Source organism: Dicentrarchus labrax, unplaced genomic scaffold (assembly GCF_905237075.1).
Source record: "Dicentrarchus labrax unplaced genomic scaffold, dlabrax2021, whole genome shotgun sequence".
Taxonomy (NCBI): Eukaryota; Metazoa; Chordata; class Actinopteri; family Moronidae; genus Dicentrarchus; species Dicentrarchus labrax.
The window spans coordinates 110,549-137,106 of NW_026136763.1; the positions used below are offsets into that span (position 1 = coordinate 110,549).

The 26,558-nt window shown below is 36.5% G+C and overlaps 1 protein-coding gene and 1 long non-coding RNA gene across 3 annotated transcripts; one reads left to right on the forward strand and one right to left on the reverse strand.

Moving 5' to 3' along the window:
• Positions 1–1,137: 1,137 nt before the first annotated feature.
• On the reverse strand, positions 1,138–26,558 carry LOC127359737 (pyruvate dehydrogenase [acetyl-transferring]-phosphatase 1, mitochondrial-like). Of its 2 annotated transcripts, XM_051393798.1 has the most exons (7): positions 26,459–26,558; positions 26,047–26,330; positions 25,553–25,978; positions 11,017–11,117; positions 10,104–10,672; positions 8,051–8,342; positions 1,138–1,206 (listed from the first exon to the last, which is right to left on the reverse strand). In XM_051393798.1, the coding sequence occupies exons 2-6, from the start codon at positions 26,236–26,238 to the stop codon at positions 8,068–8,070; spliced, it is 1,563 nt and encodes a 520-aa protein (XP_051249758.1). In that variant the 5' UTR covers positions 26,239–26,330; positions 26,459–26,558; the 3' UTR covers positions 1,138–1,206; positions 8,051–8,067. The 2 variants fall into 2 exon arrangements, with proteins under 2 accessions (XP_051249758.1, XP_051249757.1); XM_051393797.1 differs by lacking the exon at positions 1,138–1,206 and having other exon boundaries at positions 7,973–8,342.
• Positions 11,843–24,182, forward strand: LOC127359755 (uncharacterized). The gene is made up of 8 exons (XR_007882819.1): positions 11,843–12,034; positions 12,164–12,452; positions 13,869–13,974; positions 14,628–14,785; positions 17,621–17,780; positions 19,042–19,357; positions 21,398–21,661; positions 23,897–24,182. It is a non-coding gene; the product is annotated as an uncharacterized LOC127359755 (long non-coding RNA).

The window sequence follows — 26,558 nt, forward strand, 5'->3', positions numbered from 1 at the left end:
CTCATTCATGTTTACAGCCTGAGGGAGGGGGCAAACCAAGTCCTGCTTGTCTTTTGTCACAGATTCCCTTATCTCATTGTAAAGATACTGTTGCCTTTTAGCATCAAGCCCCTTTGGGAGGAGTTGATCAGGCAAAGCACTTGGGTCAAGTGCATCAAGGTTGACACCACTTCTAACCTCCCCTTCCTCTCTAAGATTCTGGAGAAAGTAGTTGCCAAAGAGTTGTGTGACTTTCTACATAACAATAGTTTGTTTGAGGATTTTCAATCAGGATTTAGACTTCATCACAGCACAGAGACAGCTCTGGTTAAAGTTAATAATGACCTTCTGATTGCTTCAGACAATGGACTTGTCTCTGTACTTGTATTATTAGATCTTAGTGCTGCATTTGACACCATTGACCATAATATTCTTTTACAGAGACTTGAGCATCAAATTGGCATTAAAGGAACCGCACTAAGCTGGTTTAAGTCATATTTATCAGATCGCTCGCAGTTTGTACATGTTAACGATGAATCTTCAATAAATACTACAGTTAGTCATGGAGTTCCACAAGGTTCTGTTCTTGGACCAATACTATTTACTTTATATATGCTCCCTTTAGGCATTAGGAAACATTCAATAATAATAATAATAATAATACATTTTATTTATAATGCCCTTTTCATCAAAAGATCTCAAAGTGCTACAGGTTAGAAACAAAAAAGATAAGCAGTTTTAAGAAAAGGAGAAAGGAATAAAAAAAAAAACTTTTAGGAGGCTGACGCTTTTTGTTGCCATGGATTCGAGGAGTAACACCATGCTCCTTATAATGCTTAATAACAGCATCTAGCTTGACCTGGCCAATGCCATGGAGATATTTAAATCTATCCCTGCATATTTTCTCACCATGGTGAAAGAAATCAGTTCTTTGGGACTTCCAAACTGTCTGTTCTTTTTTATGGGTGCGGGATGTTAGCTGAGAAAGATGCATTCCACACGAGAGTTTAGCTAAAATGGCGATATCTAGCTCTTCCCTTGTCATTTCCAGGAAACAGTAACAAATCATCTGCAGCTCCTCTTGCATGAAACGTGTTGAACATGGATGACCACTATTGCATTTGCATGCACATACAAACTCTTGCACATCACCATTATCTTCTTGAAGTGGAACTGGTGGTAGTATCTCTGCTACATCTTCAATAATGGATATGGGATGGTCATCATCTGAAATGAGGAAGAATGAATAACTGTAAGACATATGTATTATATAAAAAAGGTTGAACTACATTATTACTAATAATCAACATTGACAATCCATCACAGTATTTCACCATTGGAATATGTCTATGCCCATAAGACGTGTAGGCTATTAATTCAATTCAATTCAATTTTATTTGTATAGCGCCAATTCATAACAGAAGTTATCTCAGGACACTTTTCAAATAGAGCAGGTCTAGACCGAACTCTTTATAACATTATTATAGTAGTACTATTATTACTCAAAATAATCATCATCATCATCATCATCATCATCATGATTAGATTATGTTGTTTGACAAGGTGCGACCAAAACGTTAACAATATGTTAAGGTGTAGCCTACTATTAAAAAAAATTAACATGTTACGTGCAGGCTTGCACAGCACGCTGACAAGAAGCAATCGGATCTGGCTCAATCCAACATCTCTCTACCAAAATAAGATTTATATGTCTTACGTTTAAATTGCAAAATATGTCACAAAGTGAAGAAACCGTCTTCACCATCTGTGATGCAAGGCTACTACAGCCTTGAATGTCACTAGCATGTACATCACCAAGTCTATTAACCTAACGTTAATGCTATAGTCTGTATCTCAAACATTAACATTAAGGTTAAGTCTTCGTTTTAAACTCACATGTCAGCTGAACTTACATGCATAAACAACCATAGTTTGTGGCTTTAATTTGAAGTTTTAAGCCTTCGTGTCGCAGAACAAAAGAAATGTGTAACGGGAAAATGGTAATGGATAAAGTTACTCTGAACGAACGAGATCTTCCAGGGAACTTTCTAGCCTGTCAGGAATAGCACTAGGCTAACCTACATCACAGTTATCATTACACAAGGAGATAAGTTACCTGAGGGGGATGGCACTGGTGCAGTCTCTGGGTGTTTTAATCGTAACATTATCCTTGTAGGTTTTTGATAACAAGGCTAGTCTTACACATTGGTCATTTAAAATAGCAAGTGCACCTTGTATCTTACATTAAGAATAGCACGGCTAGCTTACCTTCATCGGACTCCTCTTGGTCGGTAAATTCATTATAATCCGATACTTCATCATCTCTTGGATCTCTGGATGTGAAATAATCCATGATCACATCATTCAGGGCATTGGCATCGCCAGGATTTAGCAAATTGAGACGTGCAGCATCATTTAAGTGAACAGCTACCTCAGACTCCTTTCTCTTGAGCTCCGCCATCTCTGTAGACTCTCACAAGACTGACATCCTCACGTAACGTTAAAGTTAGCTTTATCAAAACATACCACAGTGTTACAATGTATATCTGGCGGGAAAATGTGCATTGATATGACTTCATTGGTGAACCGTCTTTGTAGTGTTTATAGCCTAGGCAAAGCAAGTTATGGGTTACTCATTCATGTCCCATTAATGCATGTTACTAACTCCACTTCTTCCCCGGGGTTCTTGTGCTTTCTCGTCTCGCAGGTTCTCATGGATCCTGGTGGAGCCTCCTGCCATGGTCCTGCTTGACTGCCATTGCCAATACTGTTGTTGCTGTGCACCTGTCTGTCTGTCTGTCTCTCGCTCTCTCTCTCTCTGCCTCTCTCTCTCGCTCTGCCTCTCTCTCTCTCTCTCTCTCTCTCTCTCTCTCACCCCAACTGGTCGAGACAGACGACCACCCACCTAGAGCCGGAGGATCTGTCCTAGGTTTCTGCCTTTTAACAGGCAGTGTTTCCTTGCCCTTGTCGCCAAGTGCTTGCTCATGGTGGTACTGTTGGGTCTCTGTAATTAATGTTAAAGAGTTCGGTCTAGACCTGCTCTATTTGAAAAGTGTCCTGAGATAACTTCTGTTATGAATTGGCGCTATACAAATAAAATTGAATTGAAATTGAATTGAATTATGGGAGATTTTTATGGACCTCCGCCATTCGCGGTTTCAAATGTAGGATGATCTTTCAGACAGCTTGGCCAGTAAAAATTGTAATAGGGATGCTCGATATTGGCTTTTCTGCCGGTATCCAATATTCTGATATTGTCCAACTCTCAATTTCGTTATATCAATATCACCCGATACCGATGCAGGCTTTTTACACCAAAACTGTAACAACATAACATATCTCCTATTGTGGAATTAACACATTATGACTAATTTTATTGTGATGCCCCACTGGATGCATACATAAATACAACATGGCTTTCCAAATGTAAACACTGTCTGTGCAAAATAAGAGAACAACTTCAACTTTCATTGTATTAATACTGAAAAGAGCGCTAACGCTAATTGCTAGCTACGCGCTAATCGCTAGCTAAGCGCTTATCGCTAGCTAAGCGCTAACTTTGGTTAATGTGTTTGTGTTAATATTAAAATCATTCAGCTTTAAATTGTTTGCTTGTTAGCCACCGTTAGCAACCAACCAGTCTAGTGTAGTTGTTGTTGTTATATGTCATCTAGCGCGCGCCGGTAAACGTCCCATGCTGCGTTCATGCAGGCTCGGAAATGTTGAAGCCTACAGAACAAACATCGGTTATAAAAACCCAATACCGATAATTCCCGATATTAAATTTTTTTGTGAATATCAGCCAATAATATCGGAGGGCTGATATTATCAAACATCCCTAATTTTTAATGTATAAAACTAGCGAATTTAACATTATTAGGAAACACTCTTTTAACTTTCACTGTTATGCAGATGATACGCAGTTATATCTATCGATCAAGCCCAATGAAATTAATCAATTATCTAAATTACAAACATGTCTTAAGGACATAAAATCCTGGATGACCTGCAATTTTCTGATGTTAAACTCGAAAAAAACGAAATTCTTGTTCTTGGCCCCAAAAACCTTAGAGACTCACTTGTCTGTCTGTCTGTCTGTCTCTCTCTCTCTGTCTCTCTCTCGCTCTCTCTCTCTCTCTCTCTCTCTCTCTCTCTCTCTCTCTCACCACAACTGGTCGAGACAGACAACCACCCACCTAGAGCCGGAGGATCTGTCCTAGGTTTCTGCCTTTTAACAGGCAGTGTTTCCTTACCCCGTCGCCAAGTGCTTGCTCATGGTGGTACTGTTGGGACTCTGTAAATAATTTCATGAGTTCAGTCTAGACCTGCTCTATTTGAAAAGTGTCCTGAGATAACTTTTGTTATGAATTGGTGCTATACAAATAAAATTGAATTGAACTGAATTAAATGCCGACCCTATTACCTACCGAGGGAATTTACTGCTGTGTTTTTGGCCGCTGTTTACATTCATCCACGAGCCAACTCATCGGCAGCGCTCAGTGAACTCCATGACGTCATCAGCGCGCTAGAGACGGCTCACCCCGATGCAGTTTTTATTGTTGCCGGCGACTTCGACCAGTGCAACTACGGACTGTGCTCCCCAAATATCATCAACATGTGGACATTCCCACCCGAAAGAAGAACACACCGGACCATGTTTACAGTAACATACATGGTGCATACAAGGCTGCACCCCGCCCCCACTTCGTCCACTCAGACCACATATCACTCTTCATGTATCCGGCTTATAGACAGAGACTAAAACAATCAAACCCTGTCACCAGACAGGTCAAACTCTGGACCACAGAGACTGAGAGCATCCTGCACGACTGTTTCGCTCAGACAGACTGGGATGTGTTTAAAGCTGCAGCCACTCTGGAGGACTCTTCTTTCAGCATACAGGACTATGCTGAATATGTGACTGGGTACATTAGCACTTGTGTTGATAACATCATGCCCACCACACAAGTCAGGAAGTTCCCCAACCAGAAGCCCTGGATCAACAGTCAGGTATGACACATGCTGCGTACTTGCTCCCTTGCTTTCAAATCAGGAAATGAGGCGGAGTACAAAGCTGCGAGGTACGGACTGAGAAAAGCCATCACAGCAGCCAAGAGGCAGTATAGAGAGAAGCTGAACAGCTTCTACACTACTGCTGACCCAGGGCAGATGTGGCAAGGCCTGCAGCACATCACTGAATACAGGACCACCACCAACACTATAAGCTCCACAGACAGCCTGCCGGATGATCTCAACACCTTTTACACCCGGTTTGAGACCTCCAGCCACAACACAGAGAGGAGGCCTGCACACACCCAGACTCCCCAGACGGCTCAACACCCCTCCCCTCCCCTCCCCCAACTGTTTCAACAGGCCAGGTACACAGAGCACTGAGGAGGATTAATGGTGCTATCCATTTTTCTCGTGAACTCGGAACCCGAGTTGGAAAGTGTAAATCTTGCAGCTATCTCGCGACATTTCACCGAGACACACCGCCTTTTGGTCGGAATTTCAGCCGTTCAGCTCGGGGTACCCTGAGGTCATGTACGACCCTCAAAACAAATATGGCAGCGCCCATATTAAGATGTATTTTCTTTGTATTTGTACTACGTTGGTCGTTTTAATGTCGATTATAAATGCTCTTACACACTGTTTACATTGCTGCTTTAGTCCGGTCACCAGTTTATGCATTGCACGGTGTTGCTGTGCGTGCAATACAATGTAAAGTTTTGTTTTCGAGCTGGTTTGCTAAATAGGCTAATGTAACTAACTAGCCTGCCACTGCCACTGGAGGCCCCTGGTGGCCCCTGGTGGCCCCTAGTGGCTCGAGACAAACGCCACAGCACTTGTTGAAATTGAAATAGGCGAAAATGGCAAAATATTATTGAAATGTAAGACTTGCAATAACGGAATTACTTGAAATGTTAGTGTTTCTGTAAAAAAACATGAGCTTGTTTAGATGAGCCACAAACAATAACAACACAGCTGCTGCACTTCTTTCCGACTCGTATTGCCCAAAGACAAACTGGAACGCTATAAGTGGTACAAGCAAGGCAATGAGACAAATGGATAGCACCATAACCCCCGAAAGGCAGGAGGACCAGACAACATCCCGGGGCGGGCCCTCAGAGCATGTGCTAATGAGCTGGCTGACGTTCTCACCTCCATATTCAACCTCTCCCTCAGCCAGAGCATTGTTCCCACCTGCTTCAAGACCACAACAATTGTTCCCCTCCTCAAGAAAAGCCCACCCACCTGTCTGGACGACTACAGGCCAGTAGAACTCACTCCAATCATCGCAAGGTGCTTCGAGAAAGTGGTGATGGCCCACATCCAGAACAGCCTACCAGACACACTGGACCCCCTGCAATTTGCATACCGGCCGAACAGGTCCACCTCAGACGCCATCACTGTTACACTCCACTATTCCCTATCCAACCTGGAAAACAAACTCCTACATCAGGATTCTCTTTGTGGATTACAGCTCAGCATTTAATACAGTCATCCCCCACAAACTCACTCTCAAACTGCTCACACTTGGCCTGCACCCCACCCTCTGCAACTGGCTCCTAGACTTTCTGACTGGCAGGCCCCTGTCTGTCAGGATTGGTAATAGGACTTCAGCCAGCATCATCACCAACACTGGCACCCCTCAGGGATGTGTTCTCAGCCCCATCCTCTACACCCTGTTCAACCATGACTGTGTCGCCTCCCACAAGGACAACATCATCCTGAAGTTCGCGGATGACACTGCAGTGATCGGTCGCATCACTGGGGGTGACGAAGCAGCCTACAGGAGGGAGGTGGCCGGTCTAGTGGCATGGTGTGATGACAACAACCTCTCCCTCAACACAAACAAGACAAGGGAGATGATAGTGGACATGAGGAAGGAGAGGAGACCTCATCATCCACTGTCTATCCGGGAGCTTGAAGAGGAGAGGGTGAGCAGTTTCAAATACCTGGGTGTCCACATCAGTGAGGACCTCACCTGGACACTGAACACCTCGCAGCTGGTTAAGAAGGCCCAACAACGGCTGTATTTCCTGAGGAGGCTGAGGAAGTTTGGCATGTCGCCCAGGATCCTCTCTGCAGAGCATCTACCACCGCAGAGTCCACAGGAGAGCTGCCTCCATGCTCAGAGACCCCACCCATCCACAACATGGACTGTTCACACTTCTACCCTCAGGCCAGAGGTACAGAAGTTTGAAATGCAAAACAACGAGACTCAAAAACTCTTTCTTCCCCTCTGCAATCAGACTCCTGAACAGCTGACAGGAGTCACATCAATGTACCACCTTGTCACCTTACACCTGTACTGCTGTTTACAACTGCGCTCTTGCACAACTGTTTACTGTTTACATTCCATGGTATTCATTGCACATTGCACATCAGACACTTTTAAAATTACTGTAATATTGAGTTATTTTTATTTATTTTTTACTAATGTGTTTTTTTACTATTCTATAATTGGGTAATATTGTGGGTTTTTTTGTGTTACTTATTGTACTTAATGCGTCGGTATCAGGGTGGACAGCACAGCAAAGAAAGAATTTCATTGCACAGAGGAAACTTGCGTTCTTTTGTTTCATATGACAATAAAAATCTTGAATCTTGAATTGAATTGAATCGGTCAGTTGAATGTCTCGTTGAAGTCATGGAAGTTTTACAGCACATCTTGGCTGATGTTTGGGAGTGTGTGTGGGCAAAGTTAATTGGGACTGAATATGATATATTCTATATTTCATAAGTTTGATGATTAAAAGCTCTCTCTCTCTCTCTCTCTCTCTCTCTCTCTCTCTCTCTCTCCCTCTCTCCCTCTCCCACCCACCTAGAGTCCGGGTCTGTCCGAGGTGTCTGCGTCTTTAAAATCCGTTTTTCCTTGCCGCTGTCTCCAAGGTGTTGCTCATGGTGGGAACTGTTGGGTCTCTGTAAATAATGAGTACGGTCTAGATGGTGCTCAGTGAGTTTCTGTTATTTAGTGAGGGGATGGACGTCTGAACCAAAAGTTCATATTTATTTAAAATACTTTTACAGAGAGCAGCAGAACACGTAACACAGTCAAAAAAATCACCTGAGCAGGTGAACTCGTTAATGGTTAGGCTCGTTCAGATGGATGACAGTGATGGTGATGTCATCGCGGTACCTCCTTGCCAGCTCTGGCGGCAGACTCAGCATCTTGGACAGACGGTTTGGCGCCACCGCTCCGTACCCATCGTCCCCAAGAGCGTGGCGGAGCAGGTGGGTGGCAGCGTTCTGGTCCTCCAGCACCGACAGGACCCGGCCCCTCCTCTCCAGCAGGAGGCGCTGCAGGCTGCCCAGCGTCACGCCTGTGCCGGGAAATATGGGTCTCTGCTGCTGAAGGCCTGTACAGCAAGAAAGAGCTTCCACTGATTACAGGGACATCGACAAGAAGTAAATCTCTGTTCTTAACCATCCGAGCTGCTCTGACCAGGAGCTGAATGATGAATCTCTCTGGATCTTAAATTGTTATTAGCAAAGGTAACGCTGGTGGTGTCAGGGTGGGAACTACAGAGGATCCAGGGGCAGCTCAGCTCCTCTTAACACACAAGCTCCCCTGAAAACATTATTTGTCAAATTTGGACAATTTCAGCCACTCCAGGATTTCACAGGCTTTTTTTAAAAATTGTTTCGACCTAAAAAGTCTGATTTCTAAAAAGTTGTGATGCATGTCGTTTTAGGCACTTTTTTACGATGGAATTGCAGCAGAAAGTGAAATAAGGCAACTTGTTCAGAGGGTCAGTGTGAGACGTTTGTGTCCCAGGCGTCTGCATCCTCAACATTAGAAACAAGGAAGTGAGTTTGGAGACTCAATATTTTGTGCAGGAAACTACGATTAGTGAAACTTGCGGAAACTTGCGGAAACTTGCAGTGATGCAAAATTCACAGAAATTGGTTGAATTTGCATTATTTGTTGCCAATGCAAATTCCTTGAGGGACTGATCAATATGCTGTTTTTTAAATGCATTTGTATTTTTTTATATTGTCATTATTATGGATTATGTGTGAATTTGGGCTACTATTGATGTATGATTTGTGCATGGGATGACACTAATTCACTTATACTATACTACTAATAAACACAGAAGCACAATATCATTAACTTCAGATCAGATAATATCGAAAATATCAGAAATTATCAGAAAATATCAGAAAAAAAACAGTAAAAAAAATGAGCATCCCTTAAAGGGACAAATAGAGAGTGCAGAGATGTCACCAAACACAGGATAGATAGATCTATATGATATTGACATATTGATGTTATGTTTGGTGAGAAATGAATAAAGGGTGAATGTGTCACGTAGCGTAAAAGCGCTTTGAGTGGTCGGAAGACTAGAAAGGCTCTATACAAGTACAGGTCCATCTACCATTTTACCAAATGATATTTAAGATATATATGTACAAGAATAAGAACTTCAGCAGTATAATGGAATATAGCTGCTGTAAACGCAGCGTCAGCAGACAGGAGCAGTCGATCCAGGAGGATCTGACCTGTGTGTGTTTCAGCTGATCTAAAAGCAGACATTAATTATATTCTTTGCTCTCACCCAGATGCGCTCTCAGATACCGAAAGGAGCACTGATTGATAGTAGTACCAATGTGATTTGGTCGGTACCCTTAAAAGCACCAAGTTTGGCACTAAACCCAAGACATCACAACTATCTCTCCAGAGTGAATGATCCCCAGGTAGCACGGCTTTATAACGTCTGCATCGCGGTTTGTCTTCGTATTCCACCGAGCGGAGCATCTTCAGAGCCTGTTGTGCCTGACATTGTTTACTTGTGTATTTTGTCCTTAAAGTAGATTCAAACTCTAACCTGCCTCTGACTTCCTGTCTGGTGCCACAATGTTGATGTAACATTAAACTCGATCTGTATGCAGTATTTTATTTAGAAAATTTACCCAATTCTTTTTGCCGTGTCTTTGTCTGACTTCCTGCCAGTGTGATCTGCTCTGTGTTGCTTTGCGCGAAAGGGTTGTAGACTAGCCGCATATTCACAGAGCAGAACAGAGAGACTATAAAGACTTGTACTTCTACTTATTGTGTCTGTGGTTCAGACTTCAGTCTGGGTTCAGGAGTTTGGTGAACTCAGTGAGGATCTGACCTGTCAGTTGTTCCCCCACTAGCCGGACAACCGTCTGTCTGTGCATCAGCTCCCAGAGTCCATCAGTGGCTAAGACAAGGAACTTGTCAACGGGTCTGATGCGGTGTCGGGTGACCTCCGGCTGGGCACTCAGGTAGGGTGGGGTCAGGTAGTGTGGCGGCAGCACCCGGGCCGCTTCGCTGACTGCGGACAGGATGTCTGGTCGTGTTTCGTAGACTCGACTCAGCATCTCTGCACTCCACTTGAAGCGGACGTCACCAAATGCCCTGAAGGGTAGCAGGAGACCCAACAGGCGGTCATGGCGGACCACCGTCCTCCGCTCAGATGACGGGTGTTCCCCCAGAATCCTTTGCAGCTCGTCTGGGTTCTGCGCATTGTGGTCGTTGGTGAGGCTGACTGCCGACCAGTGGCCGTTCGGCTCCTGGATGCCAAGGACGGCCCGGCTGTCACCCAGGTTTGCCACGTGCAGGACCCCATTGGATACATGAGCGACGCAGGCCGTGCAGCCGGACAGCGCCGCCCGCAGGGGGGAGGACAGAGAGAATGCCTCCCCAGGGTGAGACATCCGTCTGTGGACAGAGAGAGAGGATTCACCAGGGGGTGTAAGATTATGGCAGGAATATGTTGTTTCAATGAACACCTGAAAGTGATATAGCGCCTTCAGTCAGGATCAGTTTACTCAGGTTTTTCTTGCTCACTATGTTTTATCCAACATAAGGACACTGTCATCATGGGTAAATCATGGGTGATGAGCTGACATGGGTTGTATCAGGTAGTGCTTCTAGAGTTTATTTACAGTTCTCATCAATGTTGGTATTTTCAGAATCTGTGGTGAGCTAATTTCACTAATTAACAGGTTAGCAACAAAATGCTCAATTTTCTCTTAAAGAAAAAGAAGATCAGAAATGTGGACCTTGGTGAGGACATGGACAGGTGGACCTGGGCCTCCACAGAAAGGTCGTAGTCAAGACGACGGAAAGCGCTGACCAGTGCTGATGTCACTTTTGCGCTGTCCTGCAGCCAATCAGAGAGGAGACAGATAATGACATTGCAACACATGAAAGCTTTAAAGCTGCATTCACTTCCTGTCTGAGCCAATGAAGGACTCAGAACTCGAGACGTCCTGTTGTGTTTGTACAGTGTTAATAAAGTTGTGTGTTTGTACAGTGATAATAAAGTTGTGTGTTTGTACAGTGTTAATAACGTTGTGTTTGTACACTGTTAATAAAGTTGTGTTTGTACAGTGTTAATAAAGTTGTGTTTGTACAGTGTTAATAAAGTTGTGTTTGTACAGTGTTAATAACGTTGTGTTTGTACACTGTTAATAAAGTTGTGTTTGTACAGTGTTAATAAAGTTGTGTTTGTACAGTGTTAATAAAGTTGTGTGTTTGTACAGTGTTAATAAAGTTGTGTGTCTGTACAGTGATAATAAAGTTGTGTTTGTACAGTGTTAATAAAGTTGTGTTTGTACAGTGTTAATAAAGTTGTGTGTCTGTACAGTGTTAATAAAGTTGTGTGTTTGTACAGTGTTAATAAAGTTGTGTTTGTACAGTGTTAATAAAGTTGTGTTTGTACAGTGTTAATAAAGTTGTGTGTTTGTACAGTGTTAATAAAGTTGTGTTTGTACAGTGATAATAAAGTTGTGTTTGTACAGTGTTAATAAAGTTGTGTGTTTGTACAGTGTTAATAAAGTTGTGTGTTTGTACAGTGTTAATAAAGTTGTGTTTGTACAGTGTTAATAAAGTTGTGTGTCTGTACAGTGTTAATAAAGTTGTGTGTTTGTACAGTGATAATAAAGTTGTGTGTTTGTACAGTGTTAATAAAGTTGTGTTTGTACAGTGATAATAAAGTTGTGTGTTTGTACAGTGTTAATAAAGTTGTGTGTTTGTACAGTGTTAATAAAGTTGTGTTTGTACAGTGATAATAAAGTTGTGTGTTTGTACAGTGATAATAAAGTTGTGTGTTTGTACAGTGTTAATAAAGTTGTGTGTCTGTACAGTGATAATAAAGTTGTGTTTGTACAGTGTTAATAAAGTTGTGTTTGTACAGTGTTAATAAAGTTGTGTTTGTACAGTGATAATAAAGTTGTGTGTTTGTACAGTGTTAATAAAGTTGTGTTTGTACAGTGTTAATAAAGTTGTGTGTTTGTACAGTGTTAATAAAGTTGTGTGTTTGTACAGTGTTAATAAAGTTGTGTTTGTACAGTGTTAATAAAGTTGTGTGTTTGTACAGTGTTAATAAAGTTGTGTTTGTACAGTGTTAATAAAGTTGTGTGTTTGTACAGTGTTAATAAAGTTGTGTGTTTGTACAGTGTTAATAAAGTTGTGTTTGTACAGTGTTAATAAAGTTGTGTGTTTGTACAGTGTCAATAAAGTTGTGTGTTTGTACAGTGTTAATAAAGTTGTGTTTGTACAGTGATAATAAAGTTGTGTGTTTGTACAGTGTTAATAAAGTTGTGTGTTTGTACAGTGTTAATAAAGTTGTGTTTGTACATTGATAATAAAGTTGTTTCTTTGTACAGTGATAATAAAGTTGTGTGTTTGTACAGTGTTAATAAAGTTGTGTTTGTAATGTGATAATAAAGTTGTGTTTGTACAGTGTTAATAAAGTTGTGTGTTTGTACAGTGTCAATAAAGTTGTGTGTTTGTACAGTGTTAATAAAGTTGTGTTTGTACAGTGTTAATAAAGTTGTGTCTGTACAGTGTTAATAAAGTTGTGTTTGTACAGTGATAATAAAGTTGTGTTTGTACAGTGTTAATAAAGTTTTGTGTTTGTACAGTGTTAATAAAGTTGTGTTTGTACCGTGTTAATAAAGTTGTGTGTTTGTACAGTGTTAATAAAGTTGTGTGTTTGTACAGTGTTAATAAAGTTGTGTTTGTACAGTGTTAATAAAGTTGTGTGTTTGTACAGTGTTAATAAAGTTGTGTGTTTGTACAGTGATAATAAAGTTGTGTTTGTATAGTGTTAATAAAGTTGTGTGTTTGTACAGTGATAATAAAGTTGTGTTTGTATAGTGTTAATAAAGTTGTGTGTTTGTACAGTGATAATAAAGTTGTGTGTTTGTACAGTGATAATAAAGTTGTGTGTGTTTGTGCAGTGTTAATAAAGTTGTGTGTTTGTACAGTGTTAATAAAGTTTTGTGTTTGTACAGTGTTAATAAAGTTGTGTTTGTACCGTGTTAATAAAGTTGTGTGTTTGTACAGTGTTAATAAAGTTGTGTGTTTGTACAGTGTTAATAAAGTTGTGTTTGTAATGTGATAATAAAGTTGTGTATTTGTACAGTGTTAATAAAGTTGTGTGTTTGTACAGTGATAATAAAGTTGTGTTTGTACAGTGTTAATAAAGTTGTGTGTTTGTACAGTGATAATAAAGTTGTGTTTGTACAGTGTTAATAAAGTTGTGTGTCTGTACAGTGTTAATAAAGTTGTGTTTGTACAGTGTTAATAAAGTTGTGTCTGTACAGTGTTAATAAAGTTGTGTTTGTACAGTGTTAATAAAGTTGTGTTTGTACAGTGATAATAAAGTTGTGTGTTTGTACAGTGTTAATAAAGTTGTGTGTTTGTACAGTGATAATAAAGTTGTGTGTTTGTACAGTGATAATAAAGTTGTGTGTTTGTACAGTGTTAATAAAGTTGTGTGTTTGTACAGTGTTAATAAAGTTGTGTGTTTGTACAGTGTTAATAAAGTTGTGTGTTTATACAGTGTTAATAAAGTTGTGTGTCTGTACAGTGTTAATAAAGTTGTGTTTGTACAGTGTTAATAAAGTTGTGTTTGTACAGTGATAATAAAGTTGTGTGTTTGTACAGTGTTAATAAAGTTGTGTTTGTACAGTGATAATAAAGTTGTGTGTTTGTACAGTGTTAATAAAGTTGTGTGTTTGTACAGTGTTAATAAAGTTGTGTTTGTACAGTGTTAATAAAGTTGTGTGTTTGTACAGTGTTAATAAAGTTGTGTGTTTGTACAGTGATAATAAAGTTGTGTTTGTACAGTGTTAATAAAGTTGTGTGTTTGTACAGTGATAATAAAGTTGTGTTTGTACAGTGTTAATAAAGTTGTGTGTCTGTACAGTGTTAATAAAGTTGTGTTTGTACAGTGTTAATAAAGTTGTGTCTGTACAGTGTTAATAAAGTTGTGTTTGTACAGTGTTAATAAAGTTGTGTTTGTACAGTGATAATAAAGTTGTGTTTGTACAGTGTTAATAAAGTTTTGTGTTTGTACAGTGTTAATAAAGTTGTGTGTTTGTACCGTGTTAATAAAGTTGTGTGTTTGTACAGTGTTAATAAAGTTGTGTGTTTGTACAGTGTTAATAAAGTTGTGTTTGTACAGTGTTAATAAAGTTGTGTGTTTGTACAGTGATAATAAAGTTGTGTTTGTACAGTGTTAATAAAGTTGTGTGTTTGTACAGTGTTAATAAAGTTGTGTGTTTGTACAGTGATAATAAAGTTGTGTGTGTTTGTACAGTGATAATAAAGTTGTGTGTTTGTACAGTGTTAATAACGTTGTGTTTGTACAGTGTTAATAAAGTTGTGTTTGTACAGTGTTAATAAAGTTGTGTGTTTGTACAGTGTTAATAAAGTTGTGTTTGTACAGTGTTAATAAAGTTGTGTGTTTGTACAGTGATAATAAAGTTGTGTTTGTACAGTGTTAATAAAGTTGTGTGTTTGTACAGTGTTAATAAAGTTGTGTTTGTACAGTGTTAATAAAGTTGTGTGTTTGTACAGTGTTAATAAAGTTGTGTGTTTGTACAGTGATAATAAAGTTGTGTGTTTGTACAGTGATAATAAAGTTGTGTGTGTTTGTACAGTGATAATAAAGTTGTGTTTGTATAGTGTTAATAAAGTTGTGTGTTTGTACAGTGATAATAAAGTTGTGTGTTTGTACAGTGTTAATAAAGTTGTGTGTGTTTGTACAGTGTTAATAAAGTTGTGTGTTTGTACAGTGATAATAAAGTTGTGTGTGTTTGTACAGTGTTAATAAAGTTGTGTGTTTGTACAGTGATAATAAAGTTGTGTGTTTGTACAGTGATAATAAAGTTGTGTGTGTTTGTGCAGTGTTAATAAAGTTGTGTGTTTGTACAGTGTTAATAAAGTTTTGTGTTTGTACAGTGTTAATAAAGTTGTGTTTGTACCGTGTTAATAAAGTTGTGTGTTTGTACAGTGTTAATAAAGTTGTGTGTTTGTACATGTTAATAAAGTTGTGTTTGTACAGTGTTAATAAAGTTGTGTGTTTGTACAGTGATAATAAAGTTGTGTTTGTACAGTGTTAATAAAGTTGTGTGTCTGTACAGTGTTAATAAAGTTGTGTTTGTACAGTGTTAATAAAGTTGTGTCTGTACAGTGTTAATAAAGTTGTGTTTGTACAGTGTTAATAAAGTTGTGTTTGTACAGTGATAATAAAGTTGTGTTTGTACAGTGTTAATAAAGTTTTGTGTTTGTACAGTGTTAATAAAGTTGTGTTTGTACCGTGTTAATAAAGTTGTGTGTTTGTACAGTGTTAATAAAGTTGTGTGTTTGTACAGTGTTAATAAAGTTGTGTTTGTACAGTGTTAATAAAGTTGTGTGTTTGTACAGTGTTAATAAAGTTGTGTGTTTGTACAGTGATAATAAAGTTGTGTGTGTTTGTACAGTGATAATAAAGTTGTGTGTTTGTACAGTGATAATAAAGTTGTGTGTGTTTGTGCAGTGTTAATAAAGTTGTGTGTTTGTACAGTGTTAATAAAGTTTTGTGTTTGTACAGTGTTAATAAAGTTGTGTGTTTGTACAGTGTTAATAAAGTTGTGTGTTTGTACAGTGATAATAAAGTTGTGTGTTTGTACAGTGATAATAAAGTTGTGTGTGTTTGTACAGTGATAATAAAGTTGTGTTTGTATAGTGTTAATAAAGTTGTGTGTTTGTACAGTGATAGTAAAGTTGTGTGTTTGTACAGTGATAATAAAGTTGTGTGTTTGTACAGTGTTAATAAAGTTGTGTTTGTACCGTGTTAATAAAGTTGTGTGTTTGTACAGTGTTAATAAAGTTGTGTGTTTGTATAGTGTTAATAAAGTTGTGTGTTTGTACAGTGATAGTAAAGTTGTGTGTTTGTACAGTGATAATAAAGTTGTGTGTTTGTACAGTGTTAATAAAGTTGTGTTTGTACCGTGTTAATAAAGTTGTGTGTTTGTACAGTGTTAATAAAGTTGTGTGTTTGTACATGTTAATAAAGTTGTGTTTGTAATGTGATAATAAAGTTGTGTGTTTGTACAGTGTTAATAAAGTTGTGTGTTTGTATAGTGATAATAAAGTTGTGTTTGTACAGTGTTAATAAAGTTTTGTGTTTGTACAGTGTTAATAAAGTTGTGTTTGTACCGTGTTAATAAAGTTGTGTGTTTGTACAGTGTTAATAAAGTTGTGTGTTTGTACAGTGTTAATAAAGTTGTGTTTGTACAGTGTTAATAAAGTTGTGTGTTTGTACAGTGTTAATAAAGTTGTGTGTTTGTACAGTGATAATAAAGTTGTGTGTGTTTGTACAGTGATAATAAAGTTGTGTTTGTATAGTGTTAATAAAGTTGTGTGTTTGTACAGTGATAATAAAGTTGTGTGTGTTTGTGCAGTGTTAATAAAGTTGTGTGTTTGTACAGTGTTAATAAAGTTTTGTGTTTGTACAGTGTTAATAAAGTTGTGTTTGTACCGTGTTAATAAAGTTGTGTGTTTGTACAGTGTTAATAAAGTTGTGTGTTTGTACAGTGTTAATAAAGTTGTGTTTGTAATGTGATAATAAAGTTGTGTGTTTGTACAGTGTTAATAAAGTTGTGTGTTTGTACAGTGATAATAAAGTTGTGTTTGTACAGTGTTAATAAAGTTGTGTGTTTGTACAGTGTTAATAAAGTTGTGTTTTTGTACAGTGTTAATAAAGTTGTGTTTGTAGAGTGTTAATAAAGTTGTGTGTTTGTACAGTGTTAATAAAGTTGTGTTTGTACAGGTTTAATAAAGTTGTGTGTTTGTACAGTGTTAATAACGTTGTGTTTGTACAGTGTTAATAAAGTTGTGTTTGTACAGTGTTAATAAAGTTGTGTGTTTGTACAGTGTTAATAAAGTTGTGTTTGTACAGTGTTAATAAAGTTGTGTGTTTGTACAGTGATAATAAAGTTGTGTTTGTACAGTGTTAATAAAGTTGTGTGTTTGTACAGTGTTAATAAAGTTGTTTGTACAGTGTTAATAAAGTTGTGTGTTTGTACAGTGTTAATAAAGTTGTGTGTTTGTACAGTGATAATAAAGTTGTGTGTTTGTACAGTGTTAATAAAGTTGTGTGTCTGTACAGTGTTAATAAAGTTGTGTGTTTGTACAGTGTTAATAAAGTTGTGTTTGTACAGTGTTAATAAAGTTGTGTGTTTGTACAGTGTTAATAAAGTTGTGTTTGTACAGTGTTAATAAAGTTGTGTGTTTGTACAGTGTTAATAAAGTTGTGTGTGTACAGTGTTAATAAAGTTGTGTGTTTGTACAGTGTTAATAAAGTTGTGTGTTTGTACAGTGTTAATAAAGTTGTGTTTGTACAGTGTTAATAAAGTTGTGTGTTTGTACAGTGATAATAAAGTTGTGTGTTTGTACAGTGTTAATAAAGTTGTGTGTTTGTACAGTGTTAATAAAGTTGTGTTTGTACAGTGTTAATAAAGTTGTGTGTTTGTACAGTGATAATAAAGTTGTGTGTTTGTACAGTGATAATAAAGTTGTGTGTTTGTACAGTGTTAATAAAGTTGTGTTTGTACAGTGTTAATAAAGTTGTGTTTGTACAGTGTTAATAAAGTTGTGTGTTTGTACAGTGTTAATAAAGTTGTGTGTGTACAGTGTTAATAAAGTTGTGTGTTTGTACAGTGATAATAAAGTTGTGTGTTTGTACAGTGATAATAAAGTTGTGTGTTTGTACAGTGTTAATAAAGTTGTGTTTGTACAGTGTTAATAAAGTTGTGTTTGTACAGTGTTAATAAAGTTTTGTGTTTGTACAGTGTTAATAAAGTTGTGTTTGTACCGTGTTAATAAAGTTGTGTGTTTGTACAGTGTTAATAAAGTTGTGTGTTTGTACAGTGTTAATAAAGTTGTGTTTGTACAGTGTTAATAAAGTTGTGTGTTTGTACAGTGTTAATAAAGTTGTGTGTTTGTACAGTGATAATAAAGTTGTGTTTGTATAGTGTTAATAAAGTTGTGTGTTTGTACAGTGATAATAAAGTTGTGTTTGTATAGTGTTAATAAAGTTGTGTGTTTGTACAGTGATAATAAAGTTGTGTGTTTGTACAGTGATAATAAAGTTGTGTGTGTTTGTGCAGTGTTAATAAAGTTGTGTGTTTGTACAGTGTTAATAAAGTTTTGTGTTTGTACAGTGTTAATAAAGTTGTGTTTGTACCGTGTTAATAAAGTTGTGTGTTTGTACAGTGTTAATAAAGTTGTGTGTTTGTACATGTTAATAAAGTTGTGTTTGTAATGTGATAATAAAGTTGTGTATTTGTACAGTGTTAATAAAGTTGTGTGTTTGTACAGTGATAATAAAGTTGTGTTTGTACAGTGTTAATAAAGTTGTGTGTTTGTACAGTGATAATAAAGTTGTGTTTGTACAGTGTTAATAAAGTTGTGTGTCTGTACAGTGTTAATAAAGTTGTGTTTGTACAGTGTTAATAAAGTTGTGTCTGTACAGTGTTAATAAAGTTGTGTTTGTACAGTGTTAATAAAGTTGTGTTTGTACAGTGATAATAAAGTTGTATGTTTGTACAGTGTTAATAAAGTTGTGTGTTTGTACAGTGATAATAAAGTTGTGTGTTTGTACAGTGATAATAAAGTTGTGTGTTTGTACAGTGTTAATAAAGTTGTGTGTTTGTACAGTGTTAATAAAGTTGTGTGTTTGTACAGTGTTAATAAAGTTGTGTGTTTATACAGTGTTAATAAAGTTGTGTGTTTGTACAGTGTTAATAAAGTTGTGTTTGTACAGTGTTAATAAAGTTGTGTTTGTACAGTGATAATAAAGTTGTGTGTTTGTACAGTGTTAATAAAGTTGTGTGTTTGTACAGTGTTAATAAAGTTCTGTTTGTACAGTGATAATAAAGTTGTGTGTTTGTACAGTGTTAATAAAGTTGTGTGTTTGTACAGTGTTAATAAAGTTGTGTTTGTACAGTGTTAATAAAGTTGTGTGTTTGTACAGTGTTAATAAAGTTGTGTGTTTGTACAGTGATAATAAAGTTGTGTTTGTACAGTGTTAATAAAGTTGTGTGTTTGTACAGTGTTAATAAAGTTGTGTTTGTACCGTGTTAATAAAGTTGTGTGTTTGTACAGTGTTAATAAAGTTGTGTGTTTGTACAGTGTTAATAAAGTTGTGTTTGTACAGTGTTAATAAAGTTGTGTGTTTGTACAGTGTTAATAAAGTTGTGTGTTTGTACAGTGATAATAAAGTTGTGTGTGTTTGTACAGTGATAATAAAGTTGTGTGTTTGTACAGTGATAATAAAGTTGTGTGTGTTTGTGCAGTGTTAATAAAGTTGTGTGTTTGTACAGTGTTAATAAAGTTTTGTGTTTGTACAGTGTTAATAAAGTTGTGTGTTTGTACAGTGTTAATAAAGTTGTGTGTTTGTACAGTGATAATAAAGTTGTGTGTTTGTACAGTGATAATAAAGTTGTGTGTGTTTGTACAGTGATAATAAAGTTGTGTTTGTATAGTGTTAATAAAGTTGTGTGTTTGTACAGTGATAGTAAAGTTGTGTGTTTGTACAGTGATAATAAAGTTGTGTGTTTGTACAGTGTTAATAAAGTTGTGTTTGTACCGTGTTAATAAAGTTGTGTGTTTGTACAGTGTTAATAAAGTTGTGTGTTTGTATAGTGTTAATAAAGTTGTGTGTTTGTACAGTGATAGTAAAGTTGTGTGTTTGTACAGTGATAATAAAGTTGTGTGTTTGTACAGTGTTAATAAAGTTGTGTTTGTACCGTGTTAATAAAGTTGTGTGTTTGTACAGTGTTAATAAAGTTGTGTGTTTGTACATGTTAATAAAGTTGTGTTTGTAATGTGATAATAAAGTTGTGTGTTTGTACAGTGTTAATAAAGTTGTGTGTTTGTATAGTGATAATAAAGTTGTGTTTGTACAGTGTTAATAAAGTTTTGTGTTTGTACAGTGTTAATAAAGTTGTGTTTGTACCGTGTTAATAAAGTTGTGTGTTTGTACAGTGTTAATAAAGTTGTGTGTTTGTACAGTGTTAATAAAGTTGTGTTTGTACAGTGTTAATAAAGTTGTGTGTTTGTACAGTGTTAATAAAGTTGTGTGTTTGTACAGTGATAATAAAGTTGTGTGTGTTTGTACAGTGATAATAAAGTTGTGTTTGTATAGTGTTAATAAAGTTGTGTGTTTGTACAGTGATAATAAAGTTGTGTGTGTTTGTGCAGTGTTAATAAAGTTGTGTGTTTGTACAGTGTTAATAAAGTTTTGTGTTTGTACAGTGTTAATAAAGTTGTGTGTTTGTACAGTGTTAATAAAGTTGTGTGTTTGTACAGTGTTAATAAAGTTGTGTTTGTAATGTGATAATAAAGTTGTGTGTTTGTACAGTGTTAATAAAGTTGTGTGTTTGTACAGTGATAATAAAGTTGTGTTTGTACAGTGTTAATAAAGTTGTGTGTTTGTACAGTGTTAATAAAGTTGTGTTTTTGTACAGTGTTAATAAAGTTGTGTTTGTAGAGTGTTAATTAAGTTGTGTGTTTGTACAATGTTAATAAAGTTGTGTTTGTACAGGTTTAATAAAGTTGTGTGTTTGTACAGTGTTAATAACGTTGTGTTTGTACAGTGTTAATAAAGTTGTGTTTGTACAGTGTTAATAAAGTTGTGTGTTTGTACAGTGTTAATAAAGTTGTGTTTGTACAGTGTTAATAAAGTTGTGTGTTTGTACAGTGATAATAAAGTTGTGTTTGTACAGTGTTAATAAAGTTGTGTGTTTGTACAGTGTTAATAAAGTTGTTTGTACAGTGTTAATAAAGTTGTGTGTTTGTACAGTGTTAATAAAGTTGTGTGTTTGTACAGTGATAATAAAGTTGTGTGTTTGTACAGTGTTAATAAAGTTGTGTGTCTGTACAGTGTTAATAAAGTTGTGTGTTTGTACAGTGTTAATAAAGTTGTGTTTGTACAGTGTTAATAAAGTTGTGTGTTTGTACAGTGTTAATAAAGTTGTGTTTGTACAGTGTTAATAAAGTTGTGTGTTTGTACAGTGTTAATAAAGTTGTGTGTGTACAGTGTTAATAAAGTTGGGTGTTTGTACAGTGTTAATAAAGTTGTGTGTTTGTACAGTGTTAATAAAGTTGTGTTTGTACAGTGTTAATAAAGTTGTGTGTTTGTACAGTGATAATAAAGTTGTGTGTTTGTACAGTGTTAATAAAGTTGTGTGTTTGTACAGTGTTAATAAAGTTGTGTTTGTACAGTGTTAATAAAGTTGTGTGTTTGTACAGTGATAATAAAGTTGTGTGTTTGTACAGTGATAATAAAGTTGTGTGTTTGTACAGTGTTAATAAAGTTGTGTTTGTACAGTGTTAATAAAGTTGTGTTTGTACAGTGTTAATAAAGTTGTGTGTTTGTACAGTGTTAATAAAGTTGTGTGTGTACAGTGTTAATAAAGTTGTGTGTTTGTACAGTGTTAATAAAGTTGTGTGTTTGTACAGTGTTAATAAAGTTGTGTGTTTGTACAGTGTTAATAAAGTTGTGTGTCTGTACAGTGTTAATGAAGTTGTGTTTGTACAGTGTTAATAAAGTTGTGTGTCTGTACAGTGTTAATAAAGTTGTGTTTGTACAGTGTTAATAAATTTGTGTTTGTACAGTGTTAATAAAGTTGTGTGTCTGTACAGTGTTAATAAAGTTGTGTTTGTACAGTGTTAATAAAGTTGTGTGTTTGTACAGTGTTAATAAAGTTGTGTGTTTGTACAGTGATAATAAAGTTGTGTGTTTGTACAGTGATAATAAAGTTGTGTTTGTAATGTGATAATAAAGTTGTGTATTTGTACAGTGTTAATAAAGTTGTGTTTGTACAGTGATAATAAAGTTGTGTTTGTACAGTGTTAATAAAGTTGTGTGTTTGTACAGTGTTAATAAAGTTGTGTGTTTGTACAGTGATAATAAAGTTGTGTGTTTGTACAGTGATAATAAAGTTGTGTGTTTGTACAGTGATAATAAAGTTGTGTTTGTACAGTGTTAATAAAGTTGTGTGTTTGTACAGTGTCAATAAAGTTGTGTGTTTGTACAGTGTTAATAAAGTTGTGTTTGTACAGTGTTAATAAAGTTGTGTCTGTACAGTGTTAATAAAGTTGTGTTTGTACAGTGATAATAAAGTTGTGTTTGTACAGTGTTAATAAAGTTTTGTGTTTGTACAGTGTTAATAAAGTTGTGTTTGTACCGTGTTAATAAAGTTGTGTGTTTGTACAGTGTTAATAAAGTTGTGTGTTTGTACAGTGTTAATAAAGTTGTGTTTGTACAGTGTTAATAAAGTTGTGTGTTTGTACAGTGTTAATAAAGTTGTGTGTTTGTACAGTGATAATAAAGTTGTGTTTGTACAGTGATAATAAAGTTGTGTGTTTGTACAGTGTTAATAAAGTTGTGTGTTTGTACAGTGATAATAAAGTTGTGTTTGTACAGTGTTAATAAAGTTGTGTGTCTGTACAGTGTTAATAAAGTTGTGTGTGTTTGTACAGTGATAATAAAGTTGTGTTTGTATAGTGTTAATAAAGTTGTGTGTTTGTACAGTGTTAATAAAGTTGTGTTTGTACAGTGTTAATAAAGTTGTGTGTTTGTACAGTGTTAATAAAGTTGTGTGTTTGTACAGTGATAATAAAGTTGTGTTTGTACAGTGATAATAAAGTTGTGTGTTTGTACAGTGTTAATAAAGTTGTGTTTGTACAGTGTTAATAAAGTTGTGTGTTTGTACAGTGTTAATAAAGTTGTGTGTTTGTACAGTGTTAATAAAGTTGTGTTTGTACAGTGTTAATAAAGTTGTGTGTTTGTACAGTGATAATAAAGTTGTGTGTTTGTACAGTGATAATAAAGTTGTGTGTGTTTGTGCAGTGTTAATAAAGTTGTGTGTTTGTACAGTGTTAATAAAGTTTTGTGTTTGTACAGTGTTAATAAAGTTGTGTTTGTACCGTGTTAATAAAGTTGTGTGTTTGTACAGTGTTAATAAAGTTGTGTGTTTGTACAGTGATAATAAAGTTGTGTTTGTACAGTGTTAATAAAGTTGTGTGTTTGTACAGTGTTAATAAAGTTGTGTTTGTACAGTGTTAATAAAGTTGTGTGTTTGTACAGTGTTAATAAAGTTGTGTTTGTACAGTGTTAATAAAGTTGTGTGTCTGTACAGTGATAATAAAGTTGTGTGTTTGTACAGTGTTAATAAAGTTGTGTGTCTGTACAGTGTTAATAAAGTTGTGTGTTTGTACAGTGTTAATAAAGTTGTGTTTGTACAGTGTTAATAAAGTTGTGTGTTTGTACAGTGTTAATAAAGTTGTGTGTTTGTACAGTGTTAATAAAGTTGTGTTTGTACAGTGTTAATAAAGTTGTGTGTTTGTACAGTGTTAATAAAGTTGTGTTTGTACAGTGTTAATAAAGTTGTGTTTGTACAGTGTTAATAAAGTTGTGTGTTTGTACAGTGTTAATAAAGTTGTGTGTTTGTACAGTGTTAATAAAGTTGTGTGTTTGTACAGTGATAATAAAGTTGTGTGTTTGTACAGTGATAATAAAGTTGTGTTTGTACAGTGTTAATAAAGTTGTGTGTTTGTACAGTGTTAATAAAGTTGTGTGTTTGTACAGTGTTAATAAAGTTGTGTTTGTACAGTGTTAATAAAGTTGTGTGTTTGTACAGTGATAATAAAGTTGTGTGTTTGTACAGTGATAATAAAGTTGTGTTTGTACAGTGTTAATAAAGTTGTGTTTGTACAGTGTTAATAAAGTTGTGTTTGTACAGTGATAATAAAGTTGTGTTTGTACAGTGTTAATAAAGTTGTGTGTTTGTACAGTGTTAATAAAGTTGTGTGTTTGTACAGTGTTAATAAAGTTGTGTGTTTGTACAGTGATAATAAAGTTGTGTTTGTACAGTGTTAATAAAGTTGTGTGTTTGTAATGTGATAATAAAGTTGTGTGTTTGTACAGTGTTAATAAAGTTGTGTTTGTACAGTGTTAATAAAGTTGTGTGTTTGTACAGTGTTAATAAAGTTGTGTTTGTACAGTGTTAATAAAGTTGTGTTTATACAGTGTTAATAAAGTTGTGTGTTTGTACAGTGTTAATAAAGTTGTGTTTGTACAGTGTTAATAAAGTTGTGTTTGTACAGTGATAATAAAGTTGTGTGTTTGTACAGTGTTAATAAAGTTGTGTTTGTACAGTGTTAATAAAGTTGTGTGTTTGTACAGTGTTAATAAAGTTGTGTTTGTACAGTGTTAATAAAGTTGTGTTTATACAGTGTTAATAAAGTTGTGTGTTTGTACAGTGATAATAAAGTTGTGTTTGTACAGTGTTAATAAAGTTGTGTTTGTACAGTGTTAATAAAGTTGTGTTTGTACAGTGATAATAAAGTTGTGTTTGTACAGTGTTAATAAAGTTGTGTGTTTGTACAGTGTTAATAAAGTTGTGTGTTTGTACAGTGTTAATAAAGTTGTGTGTTTGTACAGTGTTAATAAAGTTGTGTGTCTGTACAGTGATAATAAAGTTTTGTGTTTGTACAGTGTTAATAAAGTTGTGTGTTTGTACAGTGATAATAAAGTTGTGTTTGTACAGTGATAATAAAGTTGTGTTTGTACAGTGTTAATAAAGTTGTGTTTGTATAGTGATAATAAAGTTGTGTTTGTACAGTGTTAATAAAGTTGTGTGTTTGTACAGTGTTAATAAAGTTGTGTTTATACAGTGTAAATAAAGTTGTGTGTTGGTACAGTGTTAATAAAGTTGTGTGTCTGTACAGTGTTAATAAAGTTGTGTTTGTACAGTGTTAATAAAGTTGTGTTTGTACAGTGTTAATAAAGTTGTGTTTGTACAGTGTTAATAAAGTTGTGTTTGTACAGTAATCAATGAGCTCTGTGTCACTAACAGTTGCAGTTTGATTGACGGGTGAGTATCAGGATATTATTGGTTGAAATCAGTTAGTTCATGCTGACGTAAGCTCACATCACATTTAGTTTTACAGGAAGATAAAATGATTTGATCATGATATAGAAATACAAAGAAACATAGTTTTTGTAAATGTTCTGGCAGACATTGTTAAACATTTAAAAAATATATACTGCATCAGGTTCCATCTTTTGGGTCCACAATTTTAGACCAGTTAAAGAGTTCGGTCTAGACCTGCTCTATTTGAAAAGTGTCCTGAGATAACTTCAGTTATGAATTGGCGCTATACAAATAAAATTGAATTGAATTGAATTGAATTGAATTGAATTGAATTAAAACCTCTAGACTGGTTCATGGATTTGACTGGCTGGCTGGTTACCTCCTCCTCCTCCTCCTCCTCCTCCTCCTCTTTATCCTCCAGCCTCTCTTGCCAGTAGTTTCGGAGGCTTTGGAAGGAGATCGCTCCTCCATCAGGGCAGCTGTGGTCTTGTGGGTGTTTGTGCCACTCCAGCAGTGGTGGTACGGCCCGTTCCTCTTCCACCGCCCGTTCGAGCTCCGCCAGTGTCTTCAGTGGCAGCGTTGCTATGGCAATGTAGTAAAAGAGCCTCTGGCTGACGGCGAGAGCGCACGCCGACCCTGCATGGCCATCAAACACACCAAACTGCACGCCACCACAGCCCGGCAGGCAGGTGGCGCTACTCCGACGATCCTCACCAGGGTGGTTGGATGGCAACATGTTGCTATGGAAACCCAGGACACCATGGGAGGCAGGTCCTCTGGGGAAGGTGCGGCTGTATTCGTTGGCCTGGCAACAGAAGACAGATCAGTTTGACTGGTAGGTTGACTGACACCTTGAATGACTGATTCTCTCACCTTTAAGATGCGATTGATCTGAGCCAAGCTCATCTGTTCCGCCTCCTGCCCAGACCTGTACTTCCTGCTCCCACTGCCTGCTGGGTAATGGAGTCTGGAGAGCTCAGATGGAGGTAGAGAGGAGGAGAGGGAGCGGCACTGCTGGAGTTCAAACCTACAACGTCCAGTGAGGGTTCTTGTTCTTCCCAGCATGGCTGCTCACTGCGCAGCAAGCAGGAGAACCAGAAGGAGAACCAGCAGGAGAACCAGAAGGAGAACCAGCAGGAGAACCAGCTGAATCAAACCTGGAGAAGAACCAAAGGAAACATCAGCAGAGATCAACAGATCTACCCACCTCAATTCTGACCAGAACTCTGAAGGATCACGTAGGACTAACGGCTCTGGATAAAAGATTAATGAAGCTGAAACTTACCACGTGTTTGATGATGTGTTTAGTTCCTCACTTCAGTTGAAGGTATATCTGGGACCTGGAGCTGGTTCCTGAAGCTGTACCTGTACAGGTGTGTCACTGA